Genomic DNA, 22,367 nt, shown 5'->3' with positions numbered 1-22,367 from the left:
ACGCTTTCACCTGAGTCATCGTAGGTTGCAACTTGGGTTGAATAGGAAGACTTTTCAATAAAGATTGGGCTAGTATGTTGATGGAGGCCCTAGTGTCAATCAGCGCATCAATCTTTTGTCCTGCCAGAAAAACAAGGGCACCTTGGTACCCGCTTCCGAGGGCACCCACTAGGCTACAAAGCATGTATCGCGTGGACAGTTCCTTCAGCTTCCTCATCGTTGTCTAGCTCATCATCTTCTCCTGTTACCATAGACGGTTGCACAAGGTTAACAGCTTTGGACTTCTGTGACTTTGAGCAGGCAGTTGACCTGCATACTTTGGCAAAATGATTCAATTTATTACAACTCAAGCATTTCTTGCCTTGCGCAGGACACACTTCTTGATTGGGGAATGGACCGCCACAGAAAAAACAGGTTTGCAACGACGTGGTACCTTTCGGCCGGGTTTTCTTTCTGTCCACAGCAGCTGAAGTGACAGCATTCACTGGTTCCACTTTGACTTGAGTTTGCAACACTGCCTCTATATGAGCCGCACGTACTTTAGACAGTTCTTTGGATCTTCACAACGTGAGAATGTTTGCCATGGACATGCCATGTACCTGTAATATGTTCTCCCTCAATTTCACAGAGGCACATCCCTGTATAAATTGCGCACGGACTTCATCTTCCACATCCAACAACGTGCAGGTGCTCGCTAGTTCTATTAATCTGGCATAAAAAGTGTCAACTGATTTGTTTGGGAGTCGACTGGCCTGTTGTAACAGGAACCGCTCGTAGTCGGGATTCGCCAAAGATTCGAAATGAGCTGTTAGCGCCTGTTTTAGTGATTGGTAGGTGAAAGGCGGACCCTCTTCTGCCACTGATCGTCCAAGTTTATGAATGGCTGCACCTCCCAAGTGTAGGAGCATGGGACGGTGCCCCTCATTGTCCAATGCCGTTGCCGAAAAGTAGGTTTCCAACCTGTCTACCCACTCTTTCCAGCGAGCTGCTTGAGTGGAAGGAGGACCTTCGATGACAAAAGGTTCCAGCGCTGGGACTGACGACATGACTTCAACACGAACTTGCTATGCTTTACCGCACCTCCACCTGTGATATGCACGTGACCAAATGGCTTAGGCGTCTTCGTCGTGTTGTTGGGGAATAGTCTGTGACACCCACACCACTGCAGAGTCCGCTCCTATGCAAAACAGTGAGCTCATAAATGCTCTATACCGCTCCAGGCGTCGTGCAATTGCGAAAAAAAAAAAATTTGTGTGCATGACTCAGGGACAGTATCCGCATAGACACTCTGTGTAAGTTCAAATATGGAGCGCCTTGGGTGTCTCTTGCCCACAGTGTTCTTTGTTACTCACAGTGAATGCACCACCTAGCACATTTCGTCCGAAGCTGGAAATACCACAGAGGAATCACGAGCAGCCTGCAGTGAGCAGGAAAGAAGAAATGAAACTGCACGCTTCCTTCATCCAGGAAAAAGAAAAAGAAAAGCCTCCCAAAACCGTCCTGCCCCCAAGCACACCGAAACGTGTGCCGAAAAGAACACCAGAGGTGGGGGATTGGGGGGTGCCACACCCACCGTTGCCGTAGCCCGCTTCAGAAATGAAGAATTATTTCACTGCCTGGTTGCTCCTGCAACCGTTTAACGAGTCGCCTAGGCGCGTGTGGTCGGATCAGCAAATTACCACGCCCCCACTACAGAGAGGCCGCACAGCCAGCCGAAAAAACACAGAGACAGCCACACGGGCCGGTGGCAGCAGGAACAGGAAAGACCACGGCGCGTAGCAGTGGTGGTGTGCGCCGACAGGTAAGAGCGCGAGGGGCTCCGACACAGCGGACAACCCGCCCTCGTCGCCAATTTGTTGCGTTGTGAGCAAGGTTGCTCCGAACGCAGTTAACATGAATAGGGCAGCAGTGCATAAAGAATCAGACACTGGTTTGTTGGATACTGGACACGCAGGAACCTTCCCAGGTCCTTTTTATTTAAACCGGTTAGGTCACCGGCATGAACCATTAGCTAACATTACAGCAGGGGAGATTAGTATCCTCTCCCTGCAGTAATGAGTGTCATGGGCGGACCCATGACTAAACATAACAGGCATCATGCTTGTATGGAAAGGGAACTATAGGTAGCTGCTAGATGGTGAATGAAGGGGCGTAAGGGTGTATTGTTGGAGAAAACAGAGGAGGAATTTTTAGATTTCTGTGGGTGTGGCTTTATGTTTCCATTTTAGTAAGCACATTATTTTCCTGAAACGCACACAATAAGGCGGAATGCTACGTCATGGACAACAGAACGGTTCTATAACTCGGTGACAGAAGGGATTGGTGATAAAGGGGACGATACACTAACAGTACATTAAATGGGCAAAGCACTAAATCTTTTTAAGTTGTTTGTCTTCGTGGAATTAGGAATGTAATCACTGGCAGCCTGAGTAGGTTGGGATCTGTAGGTGTGGCAGAAGTGGGTGACTGACTGTGGTATGTAATCTGTGAAATTACGACAGGCTGCGTCATTCAGGAGGACTGGGCAAATTAAATTAAGTCGGATACTATTTTGATTAACATGAAAGACTGGGTTAAGGACAGATGAGCTAACAGAAGATTACTTGCCTTATAAGCCACCAGTCTTGTGAGCCATGACTACTGGAGCAAGCCATTCATTGGCTCCAACTGGCTAGATTAGTCCCCCTCCAGCACACTCTTAATTTCTGTCTTAACCTTCTCCTTGACACCCAAGGGTATAGTTCTTATTTTGTGAAGCACAAGATTGCCATCATGCCTGAGTTTACTTTCATGGACACAGACTAGTAGACCGCTGAGTCCTTGTAACAATACTTTTTAAAAATTCAATAACAAAATTCAGCATTTTGACATACAACCTCATTGAGTTGTATGTGAGTACGAACATTTGAATTTAGAATTACGCCTAACAACTTCTGGTGCAGCTAGCTCGACCATCACCCACTTTTGCCACATACACTCCAATCTTGATATTCTTCTTTATACATGCAATTGATGCATCAAAGCAACCTTTAAGTTTGATGGTTTAACACAATAACCGAGAGGCAAGATATCTGCTGCCTTCAATTTTAGATTTTCCTTTAAAACATTCAGTTGTAATAGTCAACCAAGCACCAAAGTCAAATAACATCTCTACACTCACGCCATCTTTGTACTGTCATTGGATTTACCACGTCTGTTTGCCAACCTACAGCATGGAGGATTCACTATCACCAGGTACCTCACTGTCTCCTCTTAACATTCCCACTCTGACAGCACTTGCCCTCTCTTGTTGCATAGCTTACAGACTAATGTGGATCCTGGACAGGCTTTGTCTCCAAGGGAGGAGGTGTGAATGCCACAATTTCACACTGGGATGCTACCTTTACTAGGTGCTCATCCGTCCGTGCATACGCATTACCGCAGGTACTGAGGAGTGGTTGCTGAAGGTGAAGACTTGCAAAACATAAACCAGCATTTGCAATGCAGTAGGTCTCAAATGTATTTGAGTTGGAGCTATTGGCATTGTACATTTATAACTGGACTTCTATTGCCACATTAATTGGTCAATTCTGCTGCATATTGTGGTCCTTTCTGCCACAATTCCAATGACCCTCTATGTAACTAAAGGGCTAGTAGGCCTACGAGAATATTGTTTCAAACAAGGCCCTTAAAACACAGGCTACTCCCAGGTGGAAAACAAATGGTACAGCCGTAAGAGAGCTTACAAATGCACTGAATGATGGGATGGGTTATTATTTTGGGGTCCCCACTAACTTAGTGTGGGTATCCAGAGATGATCTAGACAGAGCACATTGTGGTGAACACATTTGGAGGTGGTCCAAATGCCCTAGGACCACTGTAGGCTTAGTTATGAGCAAAAATGTTTTGTAAAAGGAATGCCTTGCAAAGCGTTATGGGGTGAGTTTCCGAGTGCTGCGAACATTGTAGTATGTCGACTGTAATGCTCAGAAGAACTCCTAGAGGACACCACAACAAAAATAGCATTTTTAAGAAACACGGTCATGTAACCATATAGTTAGCCCCTAGAGCACATTACCACATAAAAACAGAATAGCAGAAAGTAATGCAGTGCAACCATATATTTAGCCCCTAGAGGGCATAATGCATTACACATTTGCAGGCCTACTGCAACGATATTACAACGTGAGAGAATGGTGTGAGTGATCGTTATTTTGTGGCCCCCACTAACCTAGTGTGGGGACACAGAGTTGAGAAAAGTGTGTCATGCTGGAGTTCTTGGTGGTGGGCCAGTTGTCCTAGGACCACCACAAACTGAGTTATGGTAAAAAATGTTTTGCAAAAGAATGCCCTGCAAAACAGTATGGGGCGAGTTTGAGTGCTGCAAATATTGTAGTATGTTTACTATAATGCTCAGAGCAGCCCTTAGAGGACACCACATAAAAAATAGCATTTCTCAGAAACATGGTCATGTAACCATATAGTGAGACCCTGGAGGGCATATAAAACAGAATGACAGAAAATAATGAAGTGTAAGCATATATGTAGCCTCTAGAGAGAATAGTACATTACACGTTTTCAGGGCTGGCAGGCCTACTGCAATGATATTACAAACAAACAATGCCTTTTAAAACATTAACTACTCTCAGTTGTGAAACAAAAGTTCTAGCCATGAGAGAGCTTAAAAAGACACTGAACAGTGGGAGGGGTTATTATTTTGGTGTCCCCACTAACCTAGTGTGGGGACCCAGAGATGATCCAGACAGAGAGTACGTTGTGTTGAACGTTTTGGTGGTGGTCCCATTATCCCAGGACCACCACAGGCTGAATTATGGACAAAAATACTTTGTACAAGAATGCTTGCAAAGCATTATGGGGTGAGTTTCCAGAGTGCAGTGAATATTGTAGTATTGGCTCTCCCGCTGTGTCAGAAGAGCAGTTTTGAGGACTTCTCATTTTTTTTAAATGTAAACCATTTATCAATTACAAATGTTTTTGTGAAAGCTATGATGCATGAAGGGGAGAACCAAAAGAAACAACTCTGATTAGGTAACAGTGTGAAAAGACCTTCAATTTCCCTGATGGCGTTCGTGCTGCTGTTCTGCACTATGAGCGCCATGGAGCATGAAAGGGAGAGACCCAAGAACAAAATAGTTTGCCCATGCTGAAGTATATCGGAAATCATGCAATAATCTATGTAACAGGGTTAGTCTGCAAGGTGGTAACAAAACTGCCCCAAGGCGGGACAAATGTAAAGCATTTACCAGTGACATCAAGGGATTTTTGAAAACCACCACTACCATAAACGTGAAACCCTGCAAGCACCCCAGATCACAGCAGGAAGATGGGATAAACCGGACAGGTACTTTGAGGGGGAAAAACACAGAAGCCAAAGCCTTTGCTCTCACAATATCCCCTAAATCTGCCCCTACTCCAAACATCCTCCTTGGGACTTCATGCTATGTCTCCTCTGTTAAATGGTGGTTCTCCTCTATTAATGTTATAGTTGGTTCATAATTCACTGAAGTGGATAAGCACAATCTTATTTGTACTCACCTTCGTTCTCTTATAGGTATATCTGTACTAGTTTCTACTCTGAATTTAATTGTCTTTTTCCTTTTCTAGAGATCCTTTGTTTTTTGTTGCTTTCTTTGATGGCTAGGTCTATTACTTTGATCGTTGGAGCCAACTTCAAATTTCTAATCCCACCGTCCTCCACATTATTCAGAATTAATGCTAATTGTATGTCACTAATTTCATTTTTCCTGTGACTATTCTTCTATAGCTCCCATCTTTTTTGTATGTCCCCCATTGGTTCTGTTTGTTCTACCTGTTCTATTACAGACTACATCATTGCTTCTTTCCGGGCATCATTTAGGACTGCACCCACAGTGTCTTTTTACAGAGGTGCTGTCAGAGGTTTGGCTGTCCCACACATATCCAGCTTGTATTTATTTAGTAACACTTGTAGGATCTGAGATGAAACATCTCCTTGGTGGTTGAAGTCCACCTTTAATTTTCCCCAAAAGGTTTAAATTGATTCCATGATTTTCTGAATTGACCCCAGCATAGTTGAGGCTAGCATTTGGTCGGTAAAAGGATGGGCATAATTAATTTGCAATATAGATATCTCATGATGATCCCTTTGAATTGAACAATTATCTACTTAATTTTCATTGTTTCATCCAGTGAGAATGATACTCCAGATAATGGGAGTGAGAGCCAATTTCGTTGTTGAGCCCCTCCTCAACTAATACCTTTGGTTACAGGAAAATTTGTTGCATTGTCCCCAGGTTTCACATTTGGCAATTACATTGAACGTAGTAGCATGTCAGTCTTACGTGAATGAAGTTCAGGCTTTATCAGGGGTGCTGATTTTGAGTTTGTTACCACATGCTTTTCTTTCTTCCAGTATGATCTAATTCTGGTTTCCTTTTGCACCGGCCTTCATCTTTGAACCTGACATACAACATCTCCTCATTGCCTGTTTTGAAAAAGAAACTAGTATTGTGCTTTTACTGGACGTTTTCTTTAGGATTTATGTCTGTACTATAGGGTCTTTGTTCGTTGCAGTAGACAGCGATTGATGTACTGATTGTGGCAGTGTTGTTTATTGATCACTTTCTCATGTCTCCTCTTGTTTATTCTGTCTACCGACATTCATCTATCCATTATGGACCATTTTCTTAGTTCACTTCCTATTAGTTTCTTTTTAACTTTATTGACTTTTCTAAAGTGAACTGAGCTCTTTTCCTCTTGTTTAATTCCATGTCAAACAGATCTCAGTAATTTATTTCATACTGCCTCCCACTTGAGCTTAATTCCTCAGTCATTTGCCACATTTTTATTTATCCTAGCCATCTGGTCTCTTTTTGCATTCCTTGTCCTTGGACCTGATTTTCTTATTGAGTGCACCTTATTTCTTTTGACTACTTTCCACACCAAAACTGTTTGACAGTGCAATATTTGCTATTTCTAATGTCTACTAAGTTGCATGCAATGGTCACCCCACAGGCAAGATCTCTAAATCAGTGCTAATAATTCAGATCTCTTTACACTGCACCGGGTGTAGCTCTAGCTCATGAAATCCTTTCACATAATCTTTAATAATCAGCTATATCCGCCTTAATATGCAGGCACCCAGTCACTCACTAGCATGGATATTGCTTTCACTTTATATCAGAGTAGGTGTAGACAGACGGTCAATGCAATGAGAGATCCATTAAATTTCCCTACACATTTATTTCATATATTAAATTAATAGAAATGCATTTATTAATGCCGTCTCTCCACAGAGCTTTTATACCAATTAAACACAACTAGAATCATAACCATATGCATCCCCTCTGTATCCCTTGTTGATTACTAGGGAGGTACTTGGCAAGAATGTCTTCCAGGGGTAGTTTTCCCAGTGTTCAAAAAGGCTTGCTCGTTGTTTTTGCTACTTCAATAATCCACCTTGCTGAACCTCACCTTACTCACCTTGTACAGCTTCCTCCCTTCTTCCTTGAAACATTTAGTCCAATTGCAATAATATTAGTATTTTCCAGCTTCCAATCTGTATCGGCGCATATCAGTGTGAGGATGCAAGTATCTAACAACACACAGGCCGCAGCCTTCTTTCTAGGTGGTTTGGCATGGCCTGGGTGCTGCCTGCTCTTCATCCTGCTGCTCACTCTCCTCACTTCTCGACTTCACAACTGTGGGGGAGCACAGACTAGCAGTACCAACAAGTGCTAGCAACCAATCGTTCGATAGCTGGAAGGTGCACCAAAAGAGGGCACGAGCACACCGAGCTGTCGCTGTGTAAAGGAGGAGGCATTGTTATAAGTGAAATCCTCTACTCGGTGTGCATGGTTATCAGCTGTGCTAACGCATGAGCAAACCAACTAATGTGAAAGTGAGTGTGCAGTCAAACGTATCAGCAAACATGCAGTTATCCATGTAACAGGGTCGATGGCCAAGGCAGAAACAAAACTGCTCCGCGGAGGGGCAAACATAAAGCATTTACCAGTAATAACAAAGGATTTTTGAAAGGCAAGCCCTTGAACGAGCTTGTGAGTGCGACCTTGAAAGAAAGGGAGCTCCCAGAGTACTGGGGAGTGCCTTGTAAAGGAACAGGTCGGGGCAGGATGGATCCACCTGTAAAAATTTAAGTCGGGAGATGAGAGAGGGACACTCCTGGAAAGAAAAAAAGAAAAAAAAAAAACGGTGAGTGGGGTTACAAAGGAAGCACAAACAAACAATTCTGGGTTGTAGTCTGCCATCTTAAAATGAAAGCACTGCATAATTGCGTCCTCCTGTCAAAACAGAGGAGAAAGTAGAAAAGTTATTGCTGCACCTTCAATAAAAAAAAAAAAGGAATATGTAGCGAGGTGGTCATGCATAAGGACATTTCATCGCTGATCAGAGACCAGCATCAAACATGTCGGTGTGTGTCCCAAGATTAAATGTCTGCAGATTAAAAAAAAAAAAAGAAAACCCTACCCCTAATTTGACATGTCCTGGATGATATTTCCATGAATCCTATTGAATAGAATCAGAATGTTATTCATAATGTTAAAGGACATAACCATGTGTTGAAAAGACATTTAGGGTCTGATTACAACCTTGGCGGATGGGATACTCTGTCACAAACGTGATGGATATCCCGTCAGCCATATTACAAGTTCCATTATATCCTATGGAACTTGTAAAACGGTGGGCGTGATATCTGTCACGTTTTTGATGGAGTATCCCATCCCCTACGCTCAAAATCAGGCCCCTAATCGTTGATTAGTGCAGCAGATTTAAAGGGAATATAATTGTCTTGCAGAAGATGAAAAAAAATAAAGCAGATTCAAATACTTAAAAACAGGCTAGGTGGAGGATGTTCTATTATCGTAGTCCTACGAAAAAATGAATAGTGAGTTAATCTTGGTAGTAAAGAGGTCTCATATGAAAATATTTTCTCAGATTGTGACTTGGATGGCAAATAGGTAGTCACTTTTCACTCTCATGATGGCCCAGAATAACTATGGATGGGGAATATTTAAGACCAAATGGATTCTCCTGATCCTAGAAAAAAAAAAACGAAAAAAAAAAAACTGCAAATTCTTCAAAAGTGCTGCAGCATTCTATATGTCAGCAGGTTGCACTCTGCAAGACATGTGTAGGCTGTTAAAATGAACCAGACAGAAGTTTTTATGTTTTTTTCCTTTCCCCAATCTACTCGCATATAGGCGATCTCCTGCACAGTGCAAAACATGTTCATACTTTTGACAAAGTGACCAAAGAGCCAAAATGTATTTTGTATCACACTTTGGGGAGAGAGGAAAAGGGGAAATGTCTGCTAAGATGACTCAGAACATGTGTATAGGATTCAAAAGGGCATCTCAAATTACTTTCTTGACAATTACCATAATGACACAGATCCAATGATATTTTGCAATGTTATGAAAGCCACAATCTGTTGCTGGATAAATAGTATATTGGCAGAACTGAACAAAAGTAAGAAACAAAGGTTGCTGCACCCGGAACAAGAAATTAAGACAATAAAGTTTTGTCTTCAGGAGAATAATAGAAGTGTAACTTAAAATACACACAAAGGTTTAAAGTATGACTCTATCAAAATAATGAACAAAATTGCTGGTGTGTGGTTCGATCTAAAAAAAAAAAAGTAATACTGTTTAGATGGCTACAAAACTCGGACAATGCTGGCCAGTTATTTGAAGGTGAAAACCTCTACAGCAGTAGTTAATTCCGTTAGGATGGATAAGAGTGACAGTTAGGTTGATAGTTTCATTCCTTCTTTACTTTCAACAATTTGTACAAAAAGCTGCACAGACGTGATCCAGTCCCTAAAAAATGGAGTACAGATCATTACCCAATAAGCCTCAAACTTCCAAAACTGTCTAAGGAACAATGATCTCAATTAAATTCTCCAATAACAGAGCAAGAGATTAATATGGTTATTGAAGCTTAGCCGGATGTCAAGGGCCCTGTACTGTTTCCCTTACTCATTTTATAATAGATTTTAGTCTATCCTCTCCCTCTAGTACATCTCCTTCCCCCTGGAATGAGGTCCAATTACATGTACACACACTCAGACTTCCTTCGTTCTAATCCTCTAAAACATAAAGAAGCCAGTGATCACCCTCTAAATACGAAGTGTAACATATATCTGAAAAGGTGCATGTCCTAATATGAATGAACACGTTTCTAGCGATAACACCCCATGATATAACTACCCAACACAATTTTTAGAGAAATCGGGTCTAAAATGGCAGAAAGACCCTCTTACATATCTTGCACTAGAATTTACTAATAATATGCAAGATGCTATCGCTGTACATGCCGACAATTACAGACCGTGGACTCATGGTTTTACATTTCTTCCATGGTCCCAACTGTGTGATGTTGGATGCAAGCAACTAAATGTTTCTTAATCCAGTTCTAAAATATACATCAACTATGCTCCAGGTGAGTTTTCCTGCAATCTCGCATTAGGATTTTGACTGTTTGGCAACCACATTTATTCAGACAAATAACAGACCACATATTGCTCTTTCTAAACTGAGGGTAATGAAACAACTGGATGGGATGAGGAGAGTCGATATCTCTGTAAAATAGACTGTGTTCTTGGTGAATAAAAGTATGTGATGGCTTCATGACAGTAGAAAGTTTTCAACACCCCCATTAAGGCTATCTATTGAAAAGACCAGCTGAAAACTCTCCCGTTACTAGCCTTCCTTCCGATCAAAGGAAACAATGTATGCACTTTTCCTCAAATTAAAGGCAAAACACACCATATGTCTTTGAACTGTGAGACCCAATTCACATGTGCAAATGTTAATTCATCCAACGCACTTTAGCTATTAAAGACATAAACTATACAACTAGAGCAGTGATGGGCAGGCAAAGAAAAGAGGGGAATAGCACAATGAATGTGTGGTTTTGTTTAAATGATTAATTCTACTCATACTATATAGCTTCAAATTCAATTTTCTTTGAGCTGTAGCACAGCAAATGATGGCTCACTATGCTCAATTGTTAGGAATTAAATATGCTTCATATTTATAAAACAGTGCCTTGCGTGTATGTGCTGGTCGACAGCAGCCAGTACTTTTTTCATTATTTTAACACTGATGATATTTACAAATATAGAAAGGCAAAAGCCAAATAAACACTGATTTTGCACATTGGCTATGTCCTGGACAATTCTCATAAGAATTAGGTAGTATGAGGATGTATGATAAGAAAATGATTCAGATTCCCTTTTGCATGTGTATATACATTTTTAGGTGCATTCGCTCTTCATTGCTTAAAGAAGACGAGGCCTAGCATATTTTGCTTGTCCAATTGTCTGCAGGACGTTTGTGAAGCGAGCGGAGGAGATTGGCTCGAGCAGGCGGATGAACACCCTCACCCTGAACAGGCACACAGAGATACTTGAGATCTTGGAGATCCCTCAGCTCATGGACACGTGCGTCCGGAATGGCTACTACGAGGAGGCATTGGAGCTCGCTGCATATGTTCGTAGGCTGGAAAAGAAGCATTCCACCATTCCAGTGATACAGGCAAGCACAGCCAGCAAATTCTCTTGCCTCCTGTCTTGCTTGTAACTTGTGTTTGTGTCTCTTTTCTCTTGTAGTCAGTCATCCCTGTTGTAGTACCGGCTCAATAGTGAGAACACTAAAGTCCTATATTTTGTCCACTTTTAGTTAACCCTTTATTTTAAACAGCTTTTCATATTAATTTGCATGAATGATTTCACAGGCAGGATGTCACCTTAAAGCTATACTGCAAAAAAAACTATTGACTCGTCCTGGCAGCCAGTCTTTTGCACTCTGTGCTGTTGTGCCAGTTTATCTCTCCTCCTGTGGTTATCATCACAATCACCTGCGTGGATAGGTCAGTTTGTTGTTAGGCCGGGGCTAGGGAGGAAAAGGGAGTGCGTGTTTGTCCTGACATGTTACATGGCCTAAGATTTTTCAAAAATAATGTAATCTTTATTCATTTCTTTCTTTTAATCCAGCTTTTTTTTGGGTAGAGTCCCAGGTTTATTTTATGACTGTGAATCAACCCGAAAGGAATTAAACATCTTACAAGTCTTACATTCTGTTTCGGAAATCTTACTGCACAGCTACGTAGAGTTCACAGGATCAAACCGGTTACACCATTCTTATATGGTCAGGCCTCTTACATTAGTTGTGATCATATAAATGATTTATCAGTAGATTATGAAATTTAAGTCATGAAATAACTGCTGTATTAGTGAGGCTCTTTGATGTTAAAGAACCAAAAACGGTATTAAACCCTTCAACCTTGGCACAGATTAACATGTAGATATATTTAAACAATGCAATATTTTTGTCTGCCTCATAAACTTGAATGTTCTTAAAAATGAATATAGATTTTTTTTTTTTCTTCCGGTAAAATATCTGTCTGATTAAAAAAAATAATAAAAAAGCTGAATTTCATCTAACATATGATTGCAATTGTCCTGGTAATAGACTGTATTTGCTTCATTGAGACACAAGATTTTCACTTCTATTAAATACACGTTTGGGTTCCAGACATCAGCTTATAGTTTTTATCAAATGTCACATACGCTACTCAGACATGAACAGATTCTGCCTTTCCTATACATTTCATCATCATAAACAAATACCAGGCACGCCCATGGTATAGCAAGGAATCTCACCACCATTATTGTTGGTGGTTAGTAAGAACTATGTCAAGAATGATCTCGGTTAATCAAGTATTGACATAATCGTCCCATAACCCCTAATTTTCAATGGATAGCCACGTTTATGTTTAATACCCATGATATGTGAAAGATGGACACGGTTCCGCTTGGGATAAGCAATATGTTGAAGATATCAGTTACGGTATGTCACTAACGAATGAGTAATATGCCAGGGTAGCCATAAAGTTGTCAAGAAATATCACAATATGTCAAGGATGGGCCTTTGCTATGCCAGGGATAGAGAGAATGTCCTTAAGAATGGCCACAGTTTTTCAAGGATATGTGCTATTATGCTAGAGATAACAGAATGTCATCAGCAACTTTCAGTGTGTAAAATATGTCTCCAGAATGGGATATTAAGCCACTATGCAGGATGTTCCTAAGAATGGTCACATTATGACATGGATGGGCCATTAGTATGCCAGATTATGTCAAGAAGAGCTCATAAGATGTGTGCCGTATGTCCTCCACTGCTCCCCAAAATCATACACCTGTCTGTAGACATCCATTCACGTACACATTCTTGGATACACACAAACATGCACATGCAGGCCCTTCCAGTTCATATCTTTTAGTACTGTAGGCAGTCATTTACTGACTCTATCATGGAGCATGACAAGCCAGAACAGCACAGTGGTGGCAAAGGTGAAATCTGTCATGATTAACAGCTGTGTTATTCATCTCATGAGCAGCGGGGATGTGTGGCGATCTTTGCCTGGGCAAGAAGAGCTGGTGCTTACTCTGGTAAATCAATGTGCTGGCTTTGCATATGCTTCCCTTATACAAGGAAGGCTTTTGATTTGCTACCATCCAGCTATATAGAGAGAACTTGTCTAAAGGAGCAATTGGGTAAACCACTGGCCTTAGTTAAGGCCCTCCGCTTAGGTAATGGCTCAGATTAGCAGCCACGACTGACCCTTACATTTCTCTATGCCTCTTAAGTGCTCCCTTACGTGGTCTGACCAGTTCCAATGTTAGTTGAAACACTGTACTACAAACATGTTTTTCATTGTGTGTTGTATTGAGCCAGCTGTACAATACACCAGCATTAACAAATCTGCTTCTTGTGTATGTGGTGTCTGTGCCAATGTTTTTTTTTTAATACAACCTTCCTTTTGCCGTTGGTTGCAGGGAATTGTCAACGAGGTACGTCAGTCAGCACAGCTCATGCTGAACCAACTTGTGCAGCAGCTACGCACCAATATTCAGCTGCCAGCCTGCCTGCGTGTCATTGGCTACTTGCGCAGGATGGATGTCTTTACTGAAGCCGAGCTGCGCATCAAGTTCTTGCAGTGCCGGGATGCCTGGCTCCGTTCCATCCAGAGTTCCATTGCTGAGGATGATCCTTACTTTCACATCACCAAGACCATCGAGACATGCCGTGTGCATCTGTTTGACATAATCACCCAGTACCGAGCTATCTTCTCTGATGAGGACTCTTTGATGCTGCCTCCTTCCAGTGATCACGCTGTCAATGAGAGTGCTATCTTCCATGGCTGGGTACTTCAAAAGGTCTCAGAATTTCTGCAGAGCCTGGAGAGGGATCTGCAGCGAGGTGTGGGCGCTCGGTTGGACTCACTGCTTGGCCAGTGTATGTACTTTGGGCTTTCTTTCAGCCGGGTTGGTGCTGACTTTCGTGGGCAGTTAGCACCAATCTTCCAGCGAGTTGCCCTTCAGAGCTTTGCACGGGCGACCAACGAAGCAGTTGATAAGTTCCAGGAAGAGATGAATTTGTATACACTGACTTCAGCACCAGCTGTTCTGGGTAGTACCTTACCTAACACAATAGTCCCCACTAACCAGCCTGGCACCCTGCAACCACCAATGGTTCTTTTGGACTTTCCACCTCTTGCATGTTTCCTCAACAATTTTCTCACAGCGTTCAATGACCTTCGCCTGTGCTGCCCCATCGCCCTAACCCAGGACGTAACAACGTACTTGGAAGGTGCCCTGGAGAAGGTACAATACTAGTGATGCTTTAATGTTTTTTTTTTTTTTTTTTTTTTTGCTACTGTATGCATGTCCTAGTAATGTACTTACATCTTTGCATAGGAGAAATGAAAAAACAACTTGTGTTATAATATGGAAACTATTTATCAGATCCAACCGTCTGACATCGGGCATGATCACCCTTGAAGTGAACCATAACTTGTTTAACCTAGATGGTGAATGGTGCCCACGTTCATTCACATTTGTTTATCCGGTCATGAAACTAAATGAACCATGCCCATTTATGTTTCCATAGCATAAATATTCTACATCTTAGATCACCATATATTCATTGAGGGGAGGTTGGGAAGCTTTCATAATTGGGCTGTCAGTAATCCAACAGACAGCCACAGGTGTGAAATTAGTTTGCCTACAAGTGTTTTCAAAGGGCATTAAATGTCCCCCTCCCCCCTCCATATGTCTGAGGTGTCATATCATCGGGCCCATAGATATCTTTGATCAATTGAGTGACAATTGCCCAATAATCCTACACCTGAATGCAATGTCACCAGATATGGAATGTGCTCCCTCATTCCTCACATCCCCTCTAGCAACTTGTTGGAACGCCAAACATCTCCCCTAATGTCTCTTAATGCTGCAAGTCTATCAAGGACAGCTGTATGATGGACCATTTTCTTCCTTCATCTCCACTCCTAACTCCTCTTTACTTTGCGCCATGAATTTGGTTACCTTCGGTCTAGTGTTTTGGCGCTCCCCATAGAGATTTAAGATTCCCTGCTCCTGATCTGGCTATGTGTCAACATAGATTCAATGGGATTTTGGCCCTTCCAACACCTACATATAAAAATCTGCCCCAGTGCAAGAGAAACACCAGCTGAAAGGTATCCATAGGGAAGAGCTCAGAATCGTGAACACATGTTTCACACTTCCTTATTTCACCATTGTCAAATAGGTCACCAAGTCATATGTAGAGTTTATTGTATGGTCAGCTCAACCATTTCAGGGCCAATTTCAGCAGTAAGTATCCCGAAATTTACAAATCTATTACCCCACCTCCTCGCAGTGGTGCCTTATGGAAGGTCTTTTTAGCTGTCCTGGGAGACTTATTTTTTCAAGTGAAATTAATTAGTTTACACTGTATAATTTTAATGGAGGACTTTGTGAAGTATAAAGGAAGGGTTCATGTTATATGCAGGAGATGTGGTAAAAAGTTAATTTTTATGCATGCCACGCTACCAAGCCAAGATATTTCTAGCTTGCCCCACCTCTACAAATCTTTATACTGCCTTGAATTGTTAAGATGCCCTTCTTCGTTTGTTTGATATTGGAATATGCACTTCTTCTTCTAGGTCTGTACCTTTTAAGTAAAGTAACTGCTAAATACTGTAAATTAGCATTTTTATCTATTCATACTGCTCTCCTAATGATCAAAGTTAACTTTTTTGCACCAAAGTCGCCATGAGGGGAGATGCAAGGAACTCACAAAAGTTGGGTCTTCAAAGTGGAATGTCTCTGCAACCTCAGCACACATCTCAGTGTGTTTTGTGGTAAATTATTCAGTACAGCTTTGCCTTGCATATGTGTATACGAATGGTGCTTGTGTAGTACAAACCTGGCCAAAAGCTATTGGACCCTTTTTTATGTTCAAAGACAAAGATACGGTCCGTGTCTGATTGCAGGGGTAGCTGTTTTCTAAGAGCGAGAGTGGACTGTTATTAGGAGTTCTTTTAATTCATCTCCAGGGCAAGAGGAACAACCTAGTAATCTCGAAAAAATGTTGGGGCCACCAGGGACAAACTACAGGTCAGATACAAAAGGGCTCATGAAAGAGATCTTTGCAGCGCTGTCTTTCCCCTGCGCCACACATTGTTTTGGTGGATGGTTCTTTCAAGTCTTTTCTGGACACCACCTTCTCCAGGCAGATGGGCTATAGGGCTTCACTTCCAAAGCAAGAGGGGCCCCTTCCTTTTGAGAGAGTTCGAGGCAGCCCATCTAAGAGAATGCAAGACTTCATGGTTGGTTCCCAACCAGGCAGAAGGAGTTGCCAATCAGAGATTCCAAGCTTGAAGCTCATTACTATCCTTATTTATACGCATGCTTAAATCCTTGCACTGGTCAGTGAGAATTTCTGCCACCCTGAGCAGGGCAGCTGCACGGTATTTATTTACAGGTTGACAATGCAGGCCCTTGCAATCTTCTAATTTTCAGGGACTTCTTTAGTTGTAGCCTTGCAAGTCCCCCTGCATGATTGGTGCATAATTCCAGCGTGGGCGTGTTTCAGACATTTCATTTCTTGCTTGTTTGGGCAGACAGTCTAGGTACATTTATTGTTAACGTTCTGCAGGTGGAAAAGTGGGCAGAGTTAGAACTGACCTGGCAGGCTTCAGGATGAAAAAACTACAAAATAGGGGCTATGTCACCATTGCCAACTAGATGCTGAAGGGCAGCTGCATTGACATTTCTATGAGAAGAATGTTTTTGGGCGTACTGCCAGGTCAATAAAGACCTGAGCAATCCCACTCCTCCTTCATATTGAGTTACTATTCACACAAAGGCATCCTAAAATGGACAACACCAACTGCATTGGTATCGTCTCATATTTATTTCATAATTATCCATGAGAGGGAGGCAGATTACACTGAACAGTAATATAGGGTGCAAGATCCCTTTGCGTTTTGCTTTTTAGTCTTTTGAAAGAGGAATTACCTGAATCCCTGCACTGCAGTAACCATGGTTAAAAATCTGGGATGACCAGAACTCCTGGTCAGCTAGAGGATCACATCCATAGCATTGATCTTGCTCGCTGTATTGCATCTTCTGCTATGGGGCTAATCTAGCAAACACGGTCAATTCTTTAGTCTGCTGAAACCAGAATCCGTAGCTTCACAATCATGGCATTGTCCTGTCTCCAGGGTCTAAGTTATCTAAAAAGTTGTAGATTACTTCCCTCACAGTTGAGAAACTAAAATCTCTCTGCAGTATTGTGGTTCACACGAGAATGCCTGTAAGCAAAGTTGTAGCTAATTTCATCGCTTACTATTCTATTTACACTTGAATAGATAGCCTTTCGTTTTGTTGTTCCTCTTACAATTAACTGTTTCCAGAAGCCTAAATTCCCTTCCTGCTCCCTTCTCTATACCCCAACCTAGCTACTTCCTAGGGCTCTTCTTTATTAAGAGAGTAAGGTATAGAAGAGGAGAAACTTGCCACAGAAACCAGCCAGTATATTGGGAGGAGCGGCGAGGGGGAAAGCGCTTTCTGGTGCATTGTTCCCGTCCCACCTACACCTACCAATGGCATGCGCTATGGCTTCGACCAACTGAGGTGATGTTAGAGGACCAGATATGGCCCCTGTGCGGTTCTGCTTGCCACTATGTCAAAAATTACTTTCTCCTCCCTATGACCTACGTTTTAGAACATGTTTGTTTAGGTGCGAGTGGGAATGCTACTAGCTACACTGAGGCCTTTAACACACAAACGAAAATAAAACATAGTAAATGAAATAAACACATGTTTATCCCAACATAAGCAAATTCACAAGGACACTAAACGTTTTCACGAGCACTTTTGTAAACAGTATTTTTGACACATTTTTCCAACAAAGATGTCAGTGTTTTTACATTGTATACCCTGCATGGACAGTATTCAACAGTATTATTTCCATTTAACAAGAAAAACTGTTTTAGGGTTTTCCCATACAAGGAAAGATAAGCTCTAAACATCAGTCTGAACATCATTGTAGAATAAGAATGAAACGGTCTTCCATCAGTTGAATAAATGTAGGAGGTCAGCTTGGATTCAGGAGCCAAAAGTTCAGCTTGAAGACACTAACTATGGGGTATTAGTGATGTGACGTTTAGCAAGAAATTGTATCCCTAATCTACTGTTGCCTAGAATATTAATGACCTTTGTCTTCCCTGCTATGCTGATTCTTGGTCCCATCGACTTTAGTGATTGATCTCAGACAATTTTGTTCCACATGCATGCTTATCCACAGACAGTTACAGACATTTTGATATAAATTCATACCTGCTGAGGACTAGATACCTATAACGGGCTGTTCTGATGGAAGTCTGCCATCATGACTCCCCTATACACAACTCTGTAGTGTTGCAAGTTATACTTTGCTGCTCTGGTCTTCAAGATAAATAACTCAATAAACCATTTCTGATTTAAAAAAAAAAAAAAATACTCTCACTATTATAAATCCCTATAGTCTAAATTTTGGGGTTTTAGATAATGTACCTGCCAGTGTTATAAACATACGGTTCTACACAGTTAATCTTACTTTTAAAAGATATGTCCCTCTTTTAAAAATGTCTAATACGTTTCCTGTGCCATTGTTCAACGAAGTGCAATTTGTCCTTAATGCTGAACTGTTTCAGTTCAAAGATGGAGCTTTTTGTATGTTTACGTCATTCAAGCATTGTTGTTCATAAGTATAACCTGACCTGTACCATGAAAGACACTTCTTAACGTGGATCACTGTTATACCAGTCGCTTAGCAAAAGACACACTGTTTGCCATAGGGACTGGTGGACTGCTCCAGTGTGAACATGCTAGACCTCTCCACAGAACAGTCGTGCATGAAGTGCTCTCCCTCCCCAACCCTCTTTGAGCCTCTACTTGAATCTTGTCTCCCTCATTTGAGTCCTGCTGCAGCCACTGCCTTCATCCCTTGTGATCCCCCTGTAACCTCCTTTGAGGCCCTTTTCTACCCCTCTTTTCAGCCTGCCACAGCATATTAGTATCTTTACAGTCAATGCATACTTCAAAGTGAGGGCTTTGTTGCTGGACCAAAGAAAACGATCTTCCCTGACTTGTACCATTTGTTCTCCTGTGCTTCTATATTTCTTTGGCATTTAAATAACAACTGGCTGGTAAAATACGTTCTCAGCAGGGATGTTATTAATTTAGAAAGACACAATTTAGCAAACATGCAAATGGACAGAAAGGCTTACACAGTGTATCCCAGACTGGACACATCTGCTGTTGTTTGTTGTAGGCCATGAGTCTAGACAATATTAATTTCATGTACTAAACATTTATTGTCCAAAACACCTTTTTACATTACATAATTGAATATGGAGAAAATGTCCTTTATTTGTACTGCTTGGTATACAGAACCTGTTTTTTTGGTTGAGCGGCACTTTGCGAAATGCATATCTGGGTAAATCCTTTTAGTCCTCCATTTGCGATGTCTCATAATATATTTCACCTTATTTGAAGATGGGAGCGTTTTAACTACATGCCAAGTGCATTATTTGTGTGTCTTTCCTTAATGACATCAAGCAGAGTTTTTCAGTTATACATTGGGTTTTTATTTTTTTATCCCACACATCTATGCTTTGTCCAAAAGTACATTTAAATCTTTGTTGCTAGACAGGCATTTGTCTACATAATTTAACATACCTCGGGGTAGCATGCTGTCTGTGTGGATGTGGGCCCTTCGACATCCCAAATGGGGGTAGTGGGTATAGAAAATTGACCTCGAAATAAAACTAGTGATTGTTCACCATGCCTTACTCTCTCTCTGAGTGTAGCCTAATTTCTACCGTATATCTGTCTGCCTTACTCTCTCTAGTATTGTATTTCTAACAATTGCCCAAACGTCACCTCATAAATCACAACCTCCTCTTCTTGGAAACCATATCCTTCATCCTAATAATACTTTATCTTCTGTAGCCTGTCTTTTCATCCCACCAACCATTTGCATGAACTAGCACTAATAATCACCTCTAAGGCTGTTAATTCAACCTACTCAGAAAGAGCTGGAGTAAATGCATGCAGTGGTTTCCTTGAGAGCACAAACCTAATCTCGGTAATCACCAATTACATGCATTCACTGAATTGACCATTAACCTGGGATCCCACAGTAGCGTACTAGCTGCAATAAAACACTTCTGTGGCTTTTCAGTGGTAGTAAGCACTATATAAATTAATTTACAATACAAGACTATACTGTACAGTACAAACTTATTTAATGGTTACAGCCAGGACCCAGAATTATTACTGGGTAAATTAATCCTGCTTGCCCTTTAAGGAGCCAAGCAGGTGTTTTTAAATGAGCAGGTGAATTTGGCAGAGATGGAAGGTTTGTTCCCGAAAACACTCTTTAACGTTGCAGTCAATTACTTGATCTATGCCCTGCCAGCAACAAACACTGTATTAGTGACTTGGGAGTCAGCGATGGCATAATCCATCTTCTCCTGGTCTGTTTACTATTTCTGGAGGAGAGAAAAAAATATACCATCCCATTTTTAAGAGATCTGTTAAAATCACACATTGTGCATCCCTAGTTCTGTTCTCAATAGGAAAAGTTTGATATCACCGTGGCCATTGCTAGATACATTAAGGTAATTTAGAGGAAGTCTGTTTATGTGCAATAATGAAATTAAGAATGCTATTGTGACTCCAGGATGTCTTTTTATGTTAAATTAATTCAGACTGTTATTGTGGCTTTTAGGATTGGTCAGTTTGTCGGTATTTTAAATGATTTTTTAAAGACCATGTTAGATATAGCAGTTGGAGGATTTATTTTATCCCTTGGTAATTACAATTGTACTCCATAGTCTGGTTTTGTTCGAAAACCTGTAACAAAATGTTTTGATGATATTTTTTAAATAAATATGTATTTGTATCCGAAAATAGTTAGAAATAAATAATTTAATACTATTAAAATACAAATGAGAACTATGTATGCTTAGGAAAAGTTATATACTGACGTTCACATTCTCATTTCCTTTATGCTAACCGACCGTAAGGAATCCTGATATTTTCTTCAGATCAATCAGTGAGCTGTTCCAGATCCAACCGTCCTGTGATACTGCATTCCCACTTTGAAGCTCCAGCATTAAATTCTAGATAGCATTTTATTAGGTCTGACAGATAACTAAGATTTCACAAGTTTTATAACATTACTCTACATGACTGTGCTGCCTTCCTTCCATATTCAGGTAACCAAGGTGATTCTGGCGTTTCACCGGGCTGAAGAAGCAGCCTTCAGCATCCGCGAGCAAGAGCTGTTTGTACAGTTCTGCACAGTCTTTCTGGAAGACCTTGTACCATATCTGAATCGCTGTTTGCAAGTCCTCTTTCCGCCTGCTCAGATTGCCCAAATACTTGGTAAGTGAAATGAAAGAATTAAGCTCATTGTGCATGTCTTCAGTCCTCTCCTTTCTCCTGTTTGCGTTTTCTGCACACACAGCTGCAATGCAGATTTCTTTTCATATGTGAAAGAGTCATTAAGTGGAAAATGTCTTCTCTTTTTAGGTTATACAGGTCTTTACTTCTTTCTCTTTTTCCTTTGCCTTCTTTACGTCCTTCATCCAAATAAAAACACATATTAACCTCCCTTGCTTTTGTTTTACATAACCACCTCTCAGTTATCTTTATGTTGGCTTTTGATACTGGCTTATACTTTCTAAAAAAATCTCTAACCCACTTTCCTGACTTTCTGCCCAACTAATCAAGTGTACAATCTATTTTTCACCTTCATTGAAGGCCTGTGCAGTCAGACAAATACACGGTATTAAGTAGGTCCTTATGAATTACTATTCTCCTTGGTCGAATATTAGTTGATAAACATAAGTAGTGACTAGTCCTGGCCATTAGTTAGCTCTGTAGCAATTCAATAAGGGGTAGTGTTTTTAAAACATGTTAATATGTATACACCCTTCTTTACTGACAGACCACACTTAAGTTAATT

General features: G+C 41.1%; 1 protein-coding gene across 4 annotated transcripts in view; it reads left to right on the top strand.

The window, feature by feature from the left end:
* The window catches only part of COG8 (component of oligomeric golgi complex 8), a 204,401-nt gene that overhangs the window by 4,502 nt on the left and 177,532 nt on the right, over positions 1-22,367 (top strand). For 2 of the 4 annotated variants that reach the window (XM_069216768.1, XM_069216767.1), the window contains exons 2-4: positions 11,330-11,537; positions 13,841-14,668; positions 21,616-21,784. In XM_069216768.1, the coding sequence (XP_069072869.1) occupies positions 11,330-11,537; positions 13,841-14,668; positions 21,616-21,784 (1,205 nt within the window). Of the gene's footprint in view, positions 1-11,261; positions 11,538-13,840; positions 14,669-21,615; positions 21,785-22,367 lie in introns of all 4 variants that reach the window. The other 2 variants (XM_069216766.1, XM_069216765.1) reach the window with 1 other exon arrangement.

This window comes from Pleurodeles waltl, chromosome 12, assembly GCF_031143425.1.
Source record: "Pleurodeles waltl isolate 20211129_DDA chromosome 12, aPleWal1.hap1.20221129, whole genome shotgun sequence".
Classification (NCBI taxonomy): Eukaryota; Metazoa; Chordata; class Amphibia; order Caudata; family Salamandridae; genus Pleurodeles; species Pleurodeles waltl.
This window is presented reverse-complemented; position numbering and strand designations above follow the sequence as displayed.